General features: G+C 42.4%; 1 protein-coding gene across 1 annotated transcript in view; it reads left to right on the forward strand.

The window, feature by feature from the left end:
* The first annotated feature begins 233 nt into the window (after positions 1 to 233).
* Positions 234 to 16,430, forward strand: part of srek1 (splicing regulatory glutamine/lysine-rich protein 1) — a 97,163-nt gene continuing 80,966 nt past the window's right edge. Inside the window, exons 1-2 of the mRNA XM_085981669.1 lie at positions 234 to 591; positions 12,256 to 12,389. Coding sequence (XP_085837795.1) covers positions 476 to 591; positions 12,256 to 12,389 — 250 coding nt within the window. The 5' untranslated portion in view covers positions 234 to 475. The remainder of the gene's footprint in view (positions 592 to 12,255; positions 12,390 to 16,430) is intronic.

Genomic DNA, 16,430 nt, shown 5'->3' on the forward strand with positions numbered 1-16,430 from the left:
CCATGACTCTACCTTTTATTAAAAAAGCACTAGTTAAAAATAAATAGTGCTTAGCATGACAATTAGTAAAACATCTCAATGACAAAAGTAATGCAGCATTTACCATGCAAATAAAGTGCTGCTTATTTTTAAAAAATAAACGTAGATCAGTCTGTTGTGAGAGTGGGGAGTGATTTGCAAGTGTTATTTGGTGCTTGGAGGTGGGGTAAGCGGTGCTGCCTGCAGTGTAGTTTCTGGGCTGAGCTGGGAGGGGGCGGAGTGTCAGTCACTCGCAAAGGTTGCTGGGACGAAGGCCTAGCGCGGCGCTCGCGCATCGGCAAGTGGCGGCAGATAGTGAGAAAGAGAAAAAGGAGATCAAAGAGAGAGAGAAGGAGCCAGCAGGGTGTGTGTGTGAGGGAGAGCGAGACAGACACACACACACATAAATAGAAGCGGTGGTAGTTTGCCTCCTCCCCGGGGACCCTCCGGCTGCACCATGCCCACCTCCGTCGTGCAGGTCAGCAACATTTCCCCGGTGGCCAGCAGCGAGCAGCTGACGACGCTCTTCAGCTTCTTGGGCGAGATCGAAGAGTTCCGCGTCTTCCCTTCCGAGTAAGTGAGCGGGCGGGCTGGTGTATAAACTCAGGCAGAGCGGGAGGGAAGCGGCGGGGTACCGTCTCTCTTTCTCTTTCTTTCTCTCTCACCACCCGCCCCCTTCCAGATTATTCTTCACGGGCGAGCGCTGCCCGCCATTTTACGGCCAGCGTTGCGCAGCCTGATGTTGGCGCCGAGTTTCGCTCCTCCCTCCGCGCCCCCCCGGTTAATCGCTCTTTGGGTGGGTGAGAGAAACATAGAAGATAGGAGCAGGAGTAGACCATTCGGCCCCTCGAGCCTGCGCCGCCATTTAATGAGATCATGGCTGATCAACCAAACTCAGTATCCTGTCCTTGCTTTCTCCCCATATCCCTTGATCCCTTTAGCCTTAAGAAATATAATCAACTCCTTCTTGAATATATTTAATGAATTGGCCTCCCCTGCCTTCTGTGGTACAGAATTCCAGTGAGAGTGCGTGTTAACGGGGATGGAGGCGAGCTGATGGCAGCCTCGTCGTCTTCATCTCTTATTTCATCGTCTTCTAGGGTCCTGATTTAAAAAAATAACCGCCAGGGTGCCCACCCCCCCTGATTTAAAAAAATAACCGCCAGGGTGCCCACCACCCCCCCCCCCCCCACCCTTCCTACTCTAACTGAGTGTCAGTGATGCTCACTGGTAGGTAAAGTGAGATAGACCCGTCTCAAAGACAACGTTTTCATCATTTGTTGTTTTTGATGTGTAATAGGATCTGTGTAAAACTTGCTGGGGTGAATTTTCCCCTTTTACTATCCGGTAGAAAGAGGGGTGGTGGCGTTTGTGCTGCCCCTTTTACACCCTGTCCACTTGTTTCCAGGATGGAAAGAAAAATCGGGCGGTTTGCAAAACCGACGGCTGATCCGCAACCGTCTGTTTTCCGCTCGCCGGTGAAAGTGAAAATTCACCCCACTGTGACAAGTGTTATTCAGTCATGCATATGGTTTAAAATAAACCAGTTTGTTGGTTTAAAGTGTCAGCTGTGGTTCAGTGGGTAGCACCCTCGCCTGGGAGTCATAAGGTTGTGGGGATTCAAAAAAGGTGGTAGAGAGAAAACGGGGAATTATAGATCGGTAAGCCTGACATCGTTAGTGGGGAAAATGCTAGAGTCCATTATAAAAGATGTAATAGCAGAGCACTTGGAAAACAGTGACAGGATCGGACAAAGTCAACATGGATTTACAAAAGGTAAATCGTGCTTGACTAATCTACTGGAATTTTTTGAGGCTGTAACTGGTAGAATAGATAAGGGAGAACCAGTGGATGTGGTGTATTTGGACTTTCAGAAGGCTTTCGATAAGGTCCCGCATAAGAGATTAGCGTGTAAAGTTAAGGCACATGGGATTGGGGGCAGGGTACTGACTTGGATAGAGAACTGGCTGGCAGACAGGAAGCAAAGAGTTGGAATAAATGGCTCTTTTTCCGAGTGGCAGGCAGTGACTAGTGGGGTACCGCAGGGATCGGTGCTAGGACCTCAGCTATTCACAATATATATTAATGATCTAGACGAGGGAACTAGATGTAATATCTCCAAGTTTGCAGACGACACAAAGCTGGGTGGGTGTGTGTGCTGTGAGGAGGATACCGAGAAACTCCAGTATGATTTGGACAGGTTGGGTGATTGGGCAGATGTATGACAGATGCAGTATAATGTGGATAAATGCGAGGTTATCCACTTTGGTGGCAAAAACAGGAAGGCAGATTATTATCTGAACAGCAACAGATTGGGCAAAGGGGAAGTGCAACGAGACCTGGGTGTCCTTGTACACCAGTCGCTGAAGGTAAGCATGCAGGTGCAGCAGGCGGTTAAGAAGGCAAATGGTATGTTGGCCTTCGTAGCGAGAGGGTTTGAGTACAGGAACAAGGATGTCTTGCTGCAGTTGTACAGGGCCTTGGTGAGACCACATCTTGAGTATTGTGTGCAGTTTTGGTCGCCTTATCTGAGGAAGGATGTTCTTGCCATGGAAGGAGTTCAGTGAAGATTCACCAGACTGATGCCTGGGATGGCAGGAATGACGTATGAGGAGAGATTGGGTCGATTGGTCTTATACTCACTGGAGTTTAGAAGAATGAGAGGGGATCTCATTGAAACTTATAAAATTCTAACAGGACTAGACAGATTAGATGCAGGAAGGATGTTCCCGATGGTGGGGGAGTCCAGAACCAGGGGTCACAGTCTGAGGATAAAGGGTAAGCCATTTAGGACAGAGATGAGGAGGAATTTCTTCACCCAGAGAGTGGTGAACCTGTGGAATTCTCTACCACAGAAGGCAGTTGAGGCCAATTCATTAAATATATTCAAGAAGGAGTTAGATATATTTCTTAAGGCTAAAGGGTTCAAGGGATATGGGGAGAAGGCAGGGACAGGGTACTGAATTTGGACGATCAGCCATGATCTCATTGAATGGTGAAACAGGCTTGAGGGGCCGAATGGCCTACTCCTGCTCCTATCTTCAATGTTTCTATAGTTCAAGTTCCACTCCAGAGACTTTAGCACAAAATCTAGACTGACACTCCAGTGCAGTGCTAAGGGAGTACTGCACTGTCGAAGATGCCGTCTTTCGGACGAGACGTTAAACCTAGGCCCAGTCTGCGCTCTCAGGTGGATGTAAAAGATCCCATGGCACTATTTCGAAGAAGAGCAGGGGAGTTATCACCGACAGTGCAGCACTCCCTCGGTACTGCATTGGCGTATCAGCCTAGATTCTTGTGCTCAAGTCTCTGGAGTGGGACTTGAACCCGCAACCTTCTGACTCGGAGGCGAGGGTGCTACCAACTGAGCCATGGCTGACACGCAGTAGAAAAAAACATCACTGAAAAATACTGGAAGGGTGGCAAGAGGATTATATGTAGCAAACCATTTTGTAGATTTCAGATGATTAAAAAATGCCTGTGCCCCCATATCAACAGAATCCCATGATTTAATTACTTTTATATGTTAACTTATCCAACTGGAAGGGCTGCTTAATGGTTGAATCAATTCTATCTGACAATCTGTTTTGTGCTACATTTTGAAAATAAATACCTATATATATTTAAATGGGCTGGTAATCCATCTCTGTTTCTACATCTCATTCCTAGTCCTAGTATGACTTCACTGCTTTTATTTTTACAGCCAGCATTCATTAAAAACTCAGGAACATAATATAAACAGACCATTTAGCATGCAGCCAGGCATTCAGTTTTGATCAATGAAAACTATTTCAAATCAATACATAATTTTCAAAAAGGCCAGTTATACATTAGTCAGTAATGAATTTATATATTAAATATAATGCGATTGAAAGTCTTGGAAAGATGACTTTTAAAATTAAATACTTCATCTTTATCCAACAAAATTGTTACAGAAAATGAATTGATCTGTATACCGGGTATCAACTTGATCTGCACATTGCGAGGAACTGTTGTACTGTAGATTGGAAGTTACTGAAAACATTGCAAAAGCAAGTTAACAGCCTGCCCCCCTCACCCCTCAAAAATGAACACATTTTATAAATACTCTCACTTTCCCATTCTGAAAATATTGCTGGGATAGTGTCACGGGTGTCGGTCACCCTTCTGGTACCTCTCCTACGTGACCATTGAAGCCATGCTCAATCTTGTTCTCATTTGATGTTTACGCATGTGATCTTTCAAGTAAACATTACTAGATATCGAACAGTAATGGGAGCCCAGCAGCACAGACTAATTGGAGTAACCTTTGGTTGAAATGAGCAAACCCAAGACAGACTGGGATCAAGTCTGTGACCTTGTCATTGTGGCTTAGCTACCCACCGGGGAAACTGGCTAAGTCATTGAGAAAAGGAAGTTTCATATTTTTTAAAGACATGATTTTGTAAGAATTGTATTTTGTTTAACGGTTGATAGATGTACGCCCTGTGAAAGCTAACTTCCTTTGATTTTGCACACAACAGAATTGCAAACAGCCTGAAAGCAGGTCTCCTGCCAGTCCTCTTGGTCAGGGAATGGTGGGGACCTTAAAAGTAGTTCTTTCAATAATCATAAATGACTACACTTCAAAACTAATTCATTGGCTATGATACTTCATACTTTATATATGATTAATTGGTTAGGCTCGCGGGTATTTTTTTGCAGTGAAGCTTGTAATAGTTTAATACCTTTTAGATGGAATGGGAAGAGGACTTTTAGTATGTATTCATATAGTTATTCTTCTGCTCTCTCACACTATTGTAGCACTGCTTTCGTTGACTTGGTATGTATGTTAAAGATACAGATATCATTGAGGCTTTTCTGATTAAGTGAACATTATCAGCTACTAAAATAAATAAAAAATAGGTGTGCATGGTAACAGTATTTTACACATATTTGAACATTCAGATCCTGCGTTTGTATAATTTACTTTAATCTTTATTGATGTAATATATAAACTGGGGCTTGTTTGTTAAACTTTCTTGTAATAATATAAAATCAAAGTTTTATATAAAAATAAGAACAGAATGTATGACTTTAAAATGGCCACTGAATTACGTCTGCATGCTCTGGTCCAATTATCCTCTGCCCTCTACATAAGAACATAAGAAGTAGGAGCAGGAGTAGGCCATACGGCCCCTCGGGCCTGCTCCGCCATTCAATAGGATCATGGCTGATCCGAATCTAGACTCACGTCCACTTCCCTGCCCTCTCCCCGTAACCCCTAATTCCCTTATCTGCTAGGAAACTGTCTTATCTCCATTTTAAATTTTATTTAATGTTGCAGCTTCCACAGCTCTCTGGGGTAGCAAATTCCATAGATTTACTACCCTCTGAGTGAAGAAGTTTCTCCTCATCTCAGTTTTGAAAGGGCAGCCCCTTATTCTTAGATTATGCCCCCTAGTTCTAGTCTCACCCATCAGTGGAAACATCCTCCCCGCATCCACCCGATCAAGCCCTCTCACAATCTTATATGTTTCGATAAGATCGCCTCTCATTCTTCTGAACTCCAATGAGTAGAGTCCCAACCTACTCAACCTTTCCTCATACGTCAACCCCCTCATCTCCGGAATCAACCGAGTGAACCTTCTCTGAACCGCCTCGAGAGCAAGTATATCTTTTCTTAAATATGGAAACCAAAACTGCACGCAGTATTCCAGGCGTGGCCTCACCAATACCCTGTATAACTGCAGCAAGACTTTCCTGTTTTTATACTCCATCCCCCTTGCAATAAAAGCCAAGATTCCATTGGCCTTCCTGATCACCTGCTGCACCTGCATACTAACCTTCTGTGTTTCATGCACCAGGACCCCCAGATCCCTTTGTACTGTAGCACTTTGCAGTTTCTCTCCATTTAGATAATAACTTGCTCTTTGATTTTTTCTGCCAAAGTGCATAACCTCACACTTTCCAACATTATATTGCATCTTCCAAATCTCTGCCCACTCACTTAGCCTGTCTATGTCCTTTTGCAGGTTTTTTATGTCCTCCTCACTCATTGCTTTCCCTCCCATCTTTGTATCGTCGGCAAACTTGGATATGTTGCACTCGGTCCCTTCCTCCAAATCGTTAATATAGATTGTAAAGAGTTGGGGTCCTAGCACTGACCCCTGCGGAACACCACTAGTTACTGATTGCCAGCCCGAGAATGAACCATTTATCCCAACTCTTTGTTTTCTGTTAGATAGCCAATCTTCCACCCATGCCAGTATATTACCCCCCAATCCCATGATTTCTTATCTTGATCAGTAATCTTTTGTGTGGAACCTTGTCAAATGCTTTTTGGAAGTCCAAATACACTACATCCACTGGTTCCCCTTTATCCACCCTGTATGTTACATCCTCAAAGAATTCGAGCAAATTTGTCAAACATGACTTCCCCTTCATAAAACCATGCTCTAACCCCATTTCACCTGAAGAATACACTTGGTCTTGACTCCCCATGTACAGCGCCATAGGAGATCGACAACAACTTGCATTGATATAGCAATTTTAGCGTAATAAAACTTTCCTGCATTCCTCAGCACTTCCACTCCTGGAAAACATTCTCCCCTATGTTACTTACAACTGCACTTTCAGATTCTCAACTGTCTAGACTTTGGCCCTCCATTCGCCACAATACTTCTGCAGCTATCAATCTGCTCAATCACACTCTCACCTCCACCTTTGATGACCTTTCCCCAGTAAAATCTTTATTCTCTCCCACCCTGGTGGTTCCCCCGGTACAGTCATCTTCTCTGCGCAGATTTGAACATTTATTGCGAATAACTGGTTTAGCCATTCATCACCAGATCTGGCTGGACCACATCAAGCACCAACAGGTTATGCTCCTCTCTGCCAAAACTGCTCACTACTTCAGGATCATAACTCCGGCTTCTCCTATCTCCCCTCATGCCATCTCTGAGCTCATCTTGTCCATGAAACCCACCTCCTGCTCTCTCGACCCTTTTCCCACTAAACTGCTCACCACCCAATTTCCTATCCTGACGCCCCCATGCTAGCTGGTATTGTAAAGGTTCCCTCTCCTCTGATGCTGTTCGCCTCCCTTTCAAATCTGCCATCATCACCCCACTCAAAAAAAAAAAAAAAAAAAAAAAAAAAAAAAAATCCTTGCAAACTACCGCCCCATCTCCAACCTCCCTGCTCCAACATCCTTGAACGTGTTGTCACCTCTCAAATCCGTGCCCATGTTTGCGCCTCTCCAATCAGATTTCTGCCCCTGCCACAGCACTGAAACGGTCCTAATCAAAGTCACAAATTACATCCCATGTGATTGTAACCACGGTGCACTGTCTCTCCACATCCTTATCGACCTGTCTGCAGCCTTTGACAAGGTTGACCACACCATCCTCCTCCAATGCCTTTCCTCCATTGTCCAGCTGAATAGGACTGCCCTTGCCTGGTTCTATTCTTAGCTATTTAGTTGTAGCCAGAGAAACTGCTGCAATAGCTTCTTTTCCCACTCGTGCACCATTACCTCTGGAGTCCCAAAAGGCCCCCTCCTATTTATCATCAACATGCTGCTCCTCAGTGATATCATCTGAAAACATGTCAGGTTTCACATGTCCGCTGATGACACCCAGGTCTACCTCACCACTTTCTCTCTTGACCCCTCCACTGCCTCTGTGATGTCACGCTGCTTGTCCGATGTCCAGTACTGGATGAGTAGAAATTTCCTCCAATTACCTATTAGGATGACTGAAGCCATTGTCTTCAGCCCCTGCCACAAACGCAGTTCCCTAGCCATCGGTTCCATTCCACTCCCTGGCCACTGTCTCAGGCTGAACCAGACTGTTCACAACCTTGGTGTCCTATTCGACCCTGAGTTGAGCTTCTGACCCCATATCCTCTCCATCTCCAAGACCACCTACTTCCAAGTCTGTAATATCACCCGCCGCCACCCTTGCCTCTGTCCATCTGCTGCTGAAACCACAACTTTTGTTACCTCCATATTTGACTCTTCCAGTTCTCTCCTGGCCAGCCTCCCATCTTCCACTCTCCATAAATTTCAGCATATCCAAAACTCAGCTTTCCGTATCCTAACTCGTTCGCCCATCACCCCTTTGCTCACTGACATACATTGGCTCCTGGTCCAGCAATGCATCGAGTTTGACATTCTCCTCCTCGTGTTCAAATCCACCTATGACCTATCTCTGTAACCTCCTCTAGCCCTTCAACACTCTGCATTCCTCCAGTTCTAGCCTCTTCAGTCCCTGACTTCCTTTGTCCCACCATTGGCGGCCTTGCCTAAGTCCGAAGCGCATGAAACTTTCCTAAACCTCTTCCTCTCTCCTTTAAAAAGCTCCTTAATAACTACCTCTGTCCAAGCTTTTGATCACCTGTCCTAGTGTTTCCTTCTTTGGCTCGGTGTCAATTTCTGTCTGATTATGCTCCTGTGCAGCGCTTTGGGATGTTTTATTAGGTTAAAGGCACTATATAGCTGCAAATTGTTGTTGTAAAATGTCCCACACATGTTTTATTTTGAGAACTCATGGCACTTTATAATACAACTTGGAAAAGAGGAGCATAAATGTAATGTTATCATACAAGTAAATGTAAAAGTTTATCTATTGTATGGGCAACTAATTTCAGTTCTGTTCCCTGATTGTAGATGAGAAATAACAGCTATTTCTGTTTACAAGCTAAAAAAGTTTTATTAGAAGCATTAAATTTATACCAGAATTTTCTATACAGATTAGTCAAATTTATTAATTTCAAGTGAAATAAATATATAGGTTTTATGAATTCCACCACATTTCCCACAAGGAGGTTTTTCCTTTTTCCCCTGAAAAGTGATAGGTGGAAGTTCTTTTTAGGATGCTGCATTTTATAATTGATAGAATTGTTATTTTGATGAGCAACGTTATTATAAAGCCAGGCTTTCACACTATTTTCTCACTTCATTTTGCCTTCCACCCTTCTGGAAAATAATTGTTGAACTTAAGTGGGGTTAGGAATTTTTTTCTGAATTATTTGTTTCCTTTATCTTTTACCTTTTTTAATATTTCATTTTTTCTCCTCAGTTAAAATGTTTTCCTTTAGTGTTTTATTTACTTTTTTATATTTATTATTTTAAAGTTTAATATTTTTCTCTCATTTTCCCTCTGGTTTTTCTTTTATCCTTTGGTGTTTTTTTTCAAATCTCTTTTTTTCAAATCTCCTCCCACCCCGCCTCCTGTAAGGACTCTATTCCATTCTCCCAGTTTCTCAGTCTCCGCCGCATCTGCTCCGACGATGCCACCTTCCACACCAGTGCTTCCGACATGTCTTCCTTTTTCCTCAACCGAGGATTCCCCTCTACCGTGGTTGACACGGCCCTCGGCCGTGTCCGTTCTATCTCCCGCACTTCTGCCCTCACCCCTGCCCCTCCCTCCCGGAACCACGATAGGGTTCCCCTTGTCCTCACCTTTCACCCCACCAGCCTCCACATTCAACGGATCATCCTCCGCCATTTCCGCTACCTCCAAAGTGATCTCACCACCAAACGCATCTTCCCCTCCCCTTTCAGCATTCCGTAGGGACCGCTCCCTCCGAGACACCCTAGTCCACTCCTCTCTCACCCCCAACAGCCCTTCCCCTTCGCCTGGCACCTTCCCGTGCAAGCGCAGGAGATGTAACACCTGCCCCTATACCTTCCCACTGTCCAGGGCCCCAAACACCCCTTCCAGGTGAAACAGCGATTTACTTGTACTTCTTGCAATCTAGTATACTGTTTTCGCTGCTCAAGATGCGGTCTCCTCTACATTGGGGAGACCAAACTCAGATTGGGTGACCGCTTTGCGGAACACCCCCGTTCAGTCCGTAAGGGTGACCCCGAGCTTCCGGTTGCCTGTCATTTTAATTCACCGCTCCATTCCCACTCGGACCTCACCGTCCTCAGCCTCTTGCATTGTTCCACGGAAGCTCAACGTAAACTCGAGGAACAGCACCTCATCTTCCGATTAGGCACTTTGCAGCCTTCCAGACTCGATATAGAGTTCAACAATTTCAGATCATAACCTCGGCCCCTATTACATTTTTACTTTTTTTTCCCACCCCTTTGTTTTGGGTTTTCCCTCCCCCCCCCCCCCCCCCCCTTTCCTTTTTTCTCTCTCCCACATGGCAGCTGTCTCGCATCCTGCCAGTACACTTCACACCTAATCTTGCCGTCTTTTGTCTCCACTGTCCTGTTACCATCTTGTCTGGTTTTGAATACCTCTTAATGTCTCTTCACTTCTTTTGTTCTATTGCAGCCCTGCCTTCGATCTACTTCATTTCCTTTCCAGTTTTGAAAAAGGGTTCACCCGAAACGTTGACTCTAATTTCTCTCCATGGATGTTGCCTGGCCTGCCGAGTTTTTCCAGCATTTTCTGTTGTTATTTCTCTTTTTTTGATGCTTATCAGAGGGAAATTATGTTATTGTTAAGGAAAGGCTCACCATTTCACTTAAGGAATGAGACTGACCAAAAAGATTTATTAGAAGGAGATTTAACTTTAAATTGAAATAGTTAGGTCAACAAGAGTGAGACAAGTTAAACACAGATGCCCGGAATTTCTTTGGGGATTCTCCTGGGCAGCCAGATTGACAGAAACCTCACATAGATGCGTGAACAGGGTTTCCTCGATCTTCTACCAAACGTACGACAGCTGATTGGCAGAACATCCCGAGGAAATGCCAGTGAGAGAAAATAAAGGAAAATAAGCTACAGCTAAGCCTAAGATCCATAGTGCCTTCTATTGTATATCTGTAGTTTGGATGTACAGTAACAATATGCAGATCTTCTCATCTTGACCTGATGGAGGTGCTTCTTGATTTCAGTGAGGAACCCCCTTCCCCTGAAAAAGATTTTTTAAATTTTAATTGGGTTTTGATGGGCGACACCTATTCATTTTACCACATTATTCACACAATTTTATATTTGTTGATATAAATGAGAATTTTTTATGCAAAGCTTTGGTAACTATAGGCTTTTGAAGCTGAAATTTTGATGCCTAAAATAAAATTGCGGTGACATGCAATTAAAAGAGTAATGCAAATTGTTAAACGATTACTGGATAGAGTATTTAAGGCTGTCAGTGATTCCTATTGAAATATGTTGCAATTTCTGTGACAATATGATAAGTGGATTACTCACACTGACGTGCACTGTCTAGACTCACGAGGGATGGCTGCTTAAGTGAAGAGGGCCGCCACCATCCATGGAATAATATCACAGCTTGAATCATTGGCTTCAGTAGAGGAGGGCTGAGGTAGTAACTTGGAATGGGAGGGCAAGGAGGACTGGGTGGCCCAGTGAGTCACATTGGTCTTTTACCTCTGGAATCTGGATTCAAAGTTTTGTCTGTCTGCTGGCTGCAAAGGTCCTATGTGAAATGAGTTCAGGCAATTTAATTTTCATAGTCAAATGTATTGACCCTGGTTTGAGGACTAGTGTTTATTTACAAATCTCTTTAGAACTTAGAAGTTGAGGTGAATATTAAAGACTGACATAAATATTTCATATAATCTAGTCTCAAGCTGACAAAAGACTGCAACAATCCCCCAACATCTCCAGCCATATGTCTCTTGTGCCAGCACTCCACTCTTCTGACACTATCCTACTTTATGTTTCATACTCCCTCTGCTCCACTATTTGTAATGGTTGTGTTACTGGACCAGCAATCCAGAGGCCTGGACTAATAATCTAGTGAACCTGAGTTCAAATCCTACTATGGCAGTTTGACCAACTAAAGTCCTTTAAGGAAGGAGACCTCCCATCTTACCTATACGTGACACCAGTCCTACATCAATGTGGTTGACTTAATTGTCCTCCTGAAGTGGCCTAGCAAACCACTCAGTTGTATCAAACCACTACCTGCAGTTCAAGAAGGCGGCCCACCAACACCTTCTCCGGGCAAGTAGAGTTTGGCAATAAATGCTGGCCTTGCCAGTGACGCCTACATCCCGAGAATGAATTTTGTAAAAAGCCACTTTGCCCCAACTCTCTGGAGCACCCTATCTCAACATCTCTGCCTTGTCACCTGCCTCAACTTCAACTGTGCTTTTGCCCCCTCCTAATCACAAACTTCCCTTTCTCCTTCCTGCTTGGTGTCCAGCATCTTGTAAAGTGTCTTGAGATGTTTCACTGTACATGAGCGCTATAGAAATTGAAGTTCTTACTGTAATTTGAAGAATATATTGCAGCATCATTGTAATTTATTTATCCTAATAAACTAATTCTGACATCTTTCATCTTGCAGCAATTCGCCTATCCCGGTTTCGTCAAGGGTATGTTACATTAAATATCACGATCCTGTGAGTGTTGGTGTGGCCCAGCATCTAACAAACGTGGTTTTTATAGACAGAGGCCTGATAGTTGTACCCTTCAGTGAAGGTAGGTATTTAAGGCTTTGTTGCAAATTCATCAGCTCTCTGGCTTATTTTAATTGTACATCCACTTTTTAGCTGAGAGGAAGAGTTTCCAGGGATTTTTGAAGGTGGACAGTGGTCTTTATTGTATTTAACACACATTATTCCTTTGCCTGGTATAATATGCGTAATATTATGTGTTAAGCAGTTGGTCTGTTTTGTGGAACTCTGAATATTGCATTAAAAGCACAGCTCAAAAATTCATGACAGGCAAAACAGAACACTTGTTCTTTGATGTTGCGGAGCAAGGGAAACAGTATCGAATATAAAGGAGACTTAGGTTAGAAATTGTACCATGCAGGTTTAGTAATTAATGTGTAAATGCACTCCATTATTTTAACAAAGACATTAATGTAGTTATTTTACATGGGTTAACAGATAAGTCAAAATAGCAGGCAGAGGAATTTTACACATACTTACTTATTAATGCATTCATCACTAATATTGCATCGTGAAACTTCAATCGTTTGTGTGTATCAGTTAACTTTGGTATTTATCTTGTCCTTTGTTATAATCTAGCTAGCCTACTGATTTTAGTCTTGATAGCATTTGGCAATAGAGAGTGCCTCTACTAAAGTTCGTGCAATGTAGCACAAGATTTGTTGACAGGCCTGTGTGCAACAGATGATAGTGTGACAAAAGCTAAATAATTAAAGTGAAGCAGTTGATGTGAGACATAACTACATATATTTACACTATATATGTATTTTTTTTTTAGAAGGGCTTTGATGCAATTTATTGTGAGTTAATAAAATTATACAGACCATTTAATACTAAAGCAATATTAATTTAAAAAATGCATGAAATGCACAAAATTATTTATTAATATGATACCAATTTTTATTAATTTAAATATGTCCAATTTTGCCTTCAAAATCCTTTTTTATTAAGCAAGCAGGAAAGTAAGATTGCAAGATTTCATAAATACAGTACAAAATATACAAAAAACATTGGCCCAGAATTTTGCTGTCAGCGGCGAAGGGACCGCACTCACTGCTGACCTCAAAGAGCTGCCCACAAAGATTTAGCGGGCTCCAGAACGCCAATTTCCCCAATTCCAACGTCTGGCGCCATCTATAGGGGATCTGTGCCATCCAGCAACAGTGAAGTTATCAAGCAGGCTGATCAGCCAATCAGATTGAAGGATTCCCACACAAAATCAGGAAGTAAAAAGCACGGATTATAATTCACTTTTTAATCATTTTACAGAAAGCAAAATAAAGTTTGGGACATGCACGTGGGATTAAGGTAGAAGGTGAAATGTCATAGTAAAAAAAAATTATTATTTTAAAAATCATGGAAATTTTAAATGTTCTTGTGAGGGAATGACACTCCACACTTGTAAAATTAGTTTTTCAGGGCCAGAGAGGTTGTTCAGCAGTAATTATGACTTAGTACGCTGTTAAAAATTCTGTTACACCTCATTCAACAAGGCTTAACATTTTCAGTGGTTTTTACAGTGAGAATAGTGCGTAAAAAGTTGAAGTTCACATCAAATCACTGATTTTGCATTGATTGCAGCTGTGAAAACTGCCAACAGCGCACCCTGTGAAGGAACATAAGAATTTGGAGCAGGAGTAAGCCATACGGCCCCTCGAGCCTGCTCCATCATTCAATAAGATCATCACAGAAACCCCACAGTGCAGATAGAGGCCATTTCGGCCCATCGAGCCTGCACCGACACATATCCCACCCGATCCCCGTAACCCCACATATTTAATCCCCCTAACACTAAGGGTCAATTTATCATAGCCAATCAACCTAACCCGCACATCTTTGGACTCGATCTTCGACCTCAACTCCACTTTCCCGCCCTTGATTCCCCTAGAGTCCAAAAATCTATCTATCTCAACCTTGAATATACTCAATGATTCAGCATCCACAGCCCTTTGGGGTAGAGAATTCCAAAGACTCACAACCCTCTGAGTGAAGAAATTCCTCTTTATGGCTGATCCCTTATCCTGAGAGTCCTAGACTCTCCAGCCAGAGGAAACAACCTCTCAGCATCTACCCTGTCAATCCCCCTCAGAATCTTGTATGTTTCAATGAGATCACCTCTCATTCTTCTAAACTCCAGAGAGTATAGGCCCAATCTATTCAATCTCTCCTCATGGGGCAACCCTCTCACCCCAGGGATCAATCTAGTAAACCTTCGTTGCACCGCCTCCAAGCCAAGATATCCTTCCTCAGATAAGGAGACCAAAACTGTGCACAGTACTCCAGCTGTGGTCTCATTAAAGCCCTGTGCAATTGTAGTAAGACTTCCTTACTCTTGTACTCCAACCCCCTTGCAATAAAGGCCAACATGCCATTTGCCTTCCTAATTGCTTGCTGTACCTGCATGCTAACTTCCTTTGTTTCCTGTACGAGCACACCTAAATCTCTTAGAACACCAACATTTAATAGTTTCTCACCATTTAAAAAAATATTCTGTTTTTCTATTCTTCCTACCAAAGTGAATAACCTCACATTTTCCCACATTATACTCCATCTGCCACCTTATTGCCCACTCACTTAACCGGTCTATATCCCATTGCAGGCTCTTTGTGTCCTCCTCACATCTTACTTTCCCACCTAGCTTTGTAGGAGCAGGGTACCACTAATGGCAACTTCCAATTTCCGCGTTTAACTGCATGTGCGGACGCCAGAAGTTGCTGCCAGTTTTACATTGTAATGACAGCGATCGCTGAGAGTTTCGCCGGCATTACCACCGCAAATTCTGGGCCATTAACTTAATTTTGTCCCAGTAAACCAGTAGATGGTTTTGGAACAAATCTCCAGATTTAATCTTCGAATTTGTTTTATTGCAGATAATCTACACTTCTAATGTAAATATTTTTACGGCTAGTTAGTTGTCAGTGTGGTCTTGAAAGCACTATGGAGCTGATACTGTGCTCCCAGTGAGGAAGCTGTACTCGAATGTAGTGTGGGCTGGGGAAGGGGGTCACGCTCCATTGTAGCCCTGATTTCTGATGCACATGGGACACCAGAATTAACACATAAATTTAAAAATGTTAAAATAAATAGCTAGGGAAAACAGCCACCAAGATAACATGAACATATAAATTAAATTATGTTTTATTTTTCAGAGTAACATTATTGAAAATATGAATGTATATCCATACTTTCAATTACAAATAGTGCTAATAGGTCTTGTTAACTGACTGTAGAAGATATAAAAATGCAAGTTGTTGATAATGTGGACAGGATTTAAGGTTACAGATAAGAATTTTTAATGCTCTACTGAAATTCATAAACTTGTTTCAGTTGCTTTGTTCCATACTGACTTCATCCTGTAAAACCTAAATGTAATTGGATCCATTGCAAAGTTTTCCAATAGAAACCCCCACAGCAGAATTTATAATGTTGGACCTTGTGCTCACGTCCTTTATTTTATTTTAACTTAAGAATTCACTGGTATGATCAACATTTTTAAGGCATGGTTTTGAAAATGTATTCTATGGAGTTGCTTTATCATGCACTTAATTACTTTGGGCTGCTAACTTAATAATGCAGTGCTGTTCTGCTGATACTGTGTAAACTGAGAAAAATGTTATGGCAGATAAAGGCTTACTTTACCATGCATATTTAATTTAACTTATATTGAACAAAACTTTTTAAAGGTATGGTTCTTGCAATACCTCTTATTTGAAAATGACATTTTTTGGCATTTACAAATCAAAATTTATAGTTTGTGACTTTATGTGCCATTTCAATAATAATGGAATTTGCCATCTTGTATGAACAAATTGGTTTTTACATTATGTACAGATACATAAACATCGAGTATCTGTGCAGTGTTAAGTCATCTGAGCTATTTTTTAATTGCTTTAATTTATTTATGTTGGCAACTGTTACATTCCAATTCTAAAAGCTGGTTCAGTATTATGGGATTGTTAAGTATAAATGGCTGCATTATCTTGTATATAAGCCAAACCAGTGGCTGGTTCTTTTCCTGCAGGTATATCATGTTTTCAAGTAATTTGAAATATGTCCTAATTAATTG

This window comes from Somniosus microcephalus, chromosome 1 (genome assembly GCF_052327205.1).
Source record: "Somniosus microcephalus isolate GS21.2 chromosome 1, FLI_Smic_1.0, whole genome shotgun sequence".
In the NCBI taxonomy this organism is placed as follows: domain Eukaryota; kingdom Metazoa; phylum Chordata; class Chondrichthyes; order Squaliformes; family Somniosidae; genus Somniosus; species Somniosus microcephalus.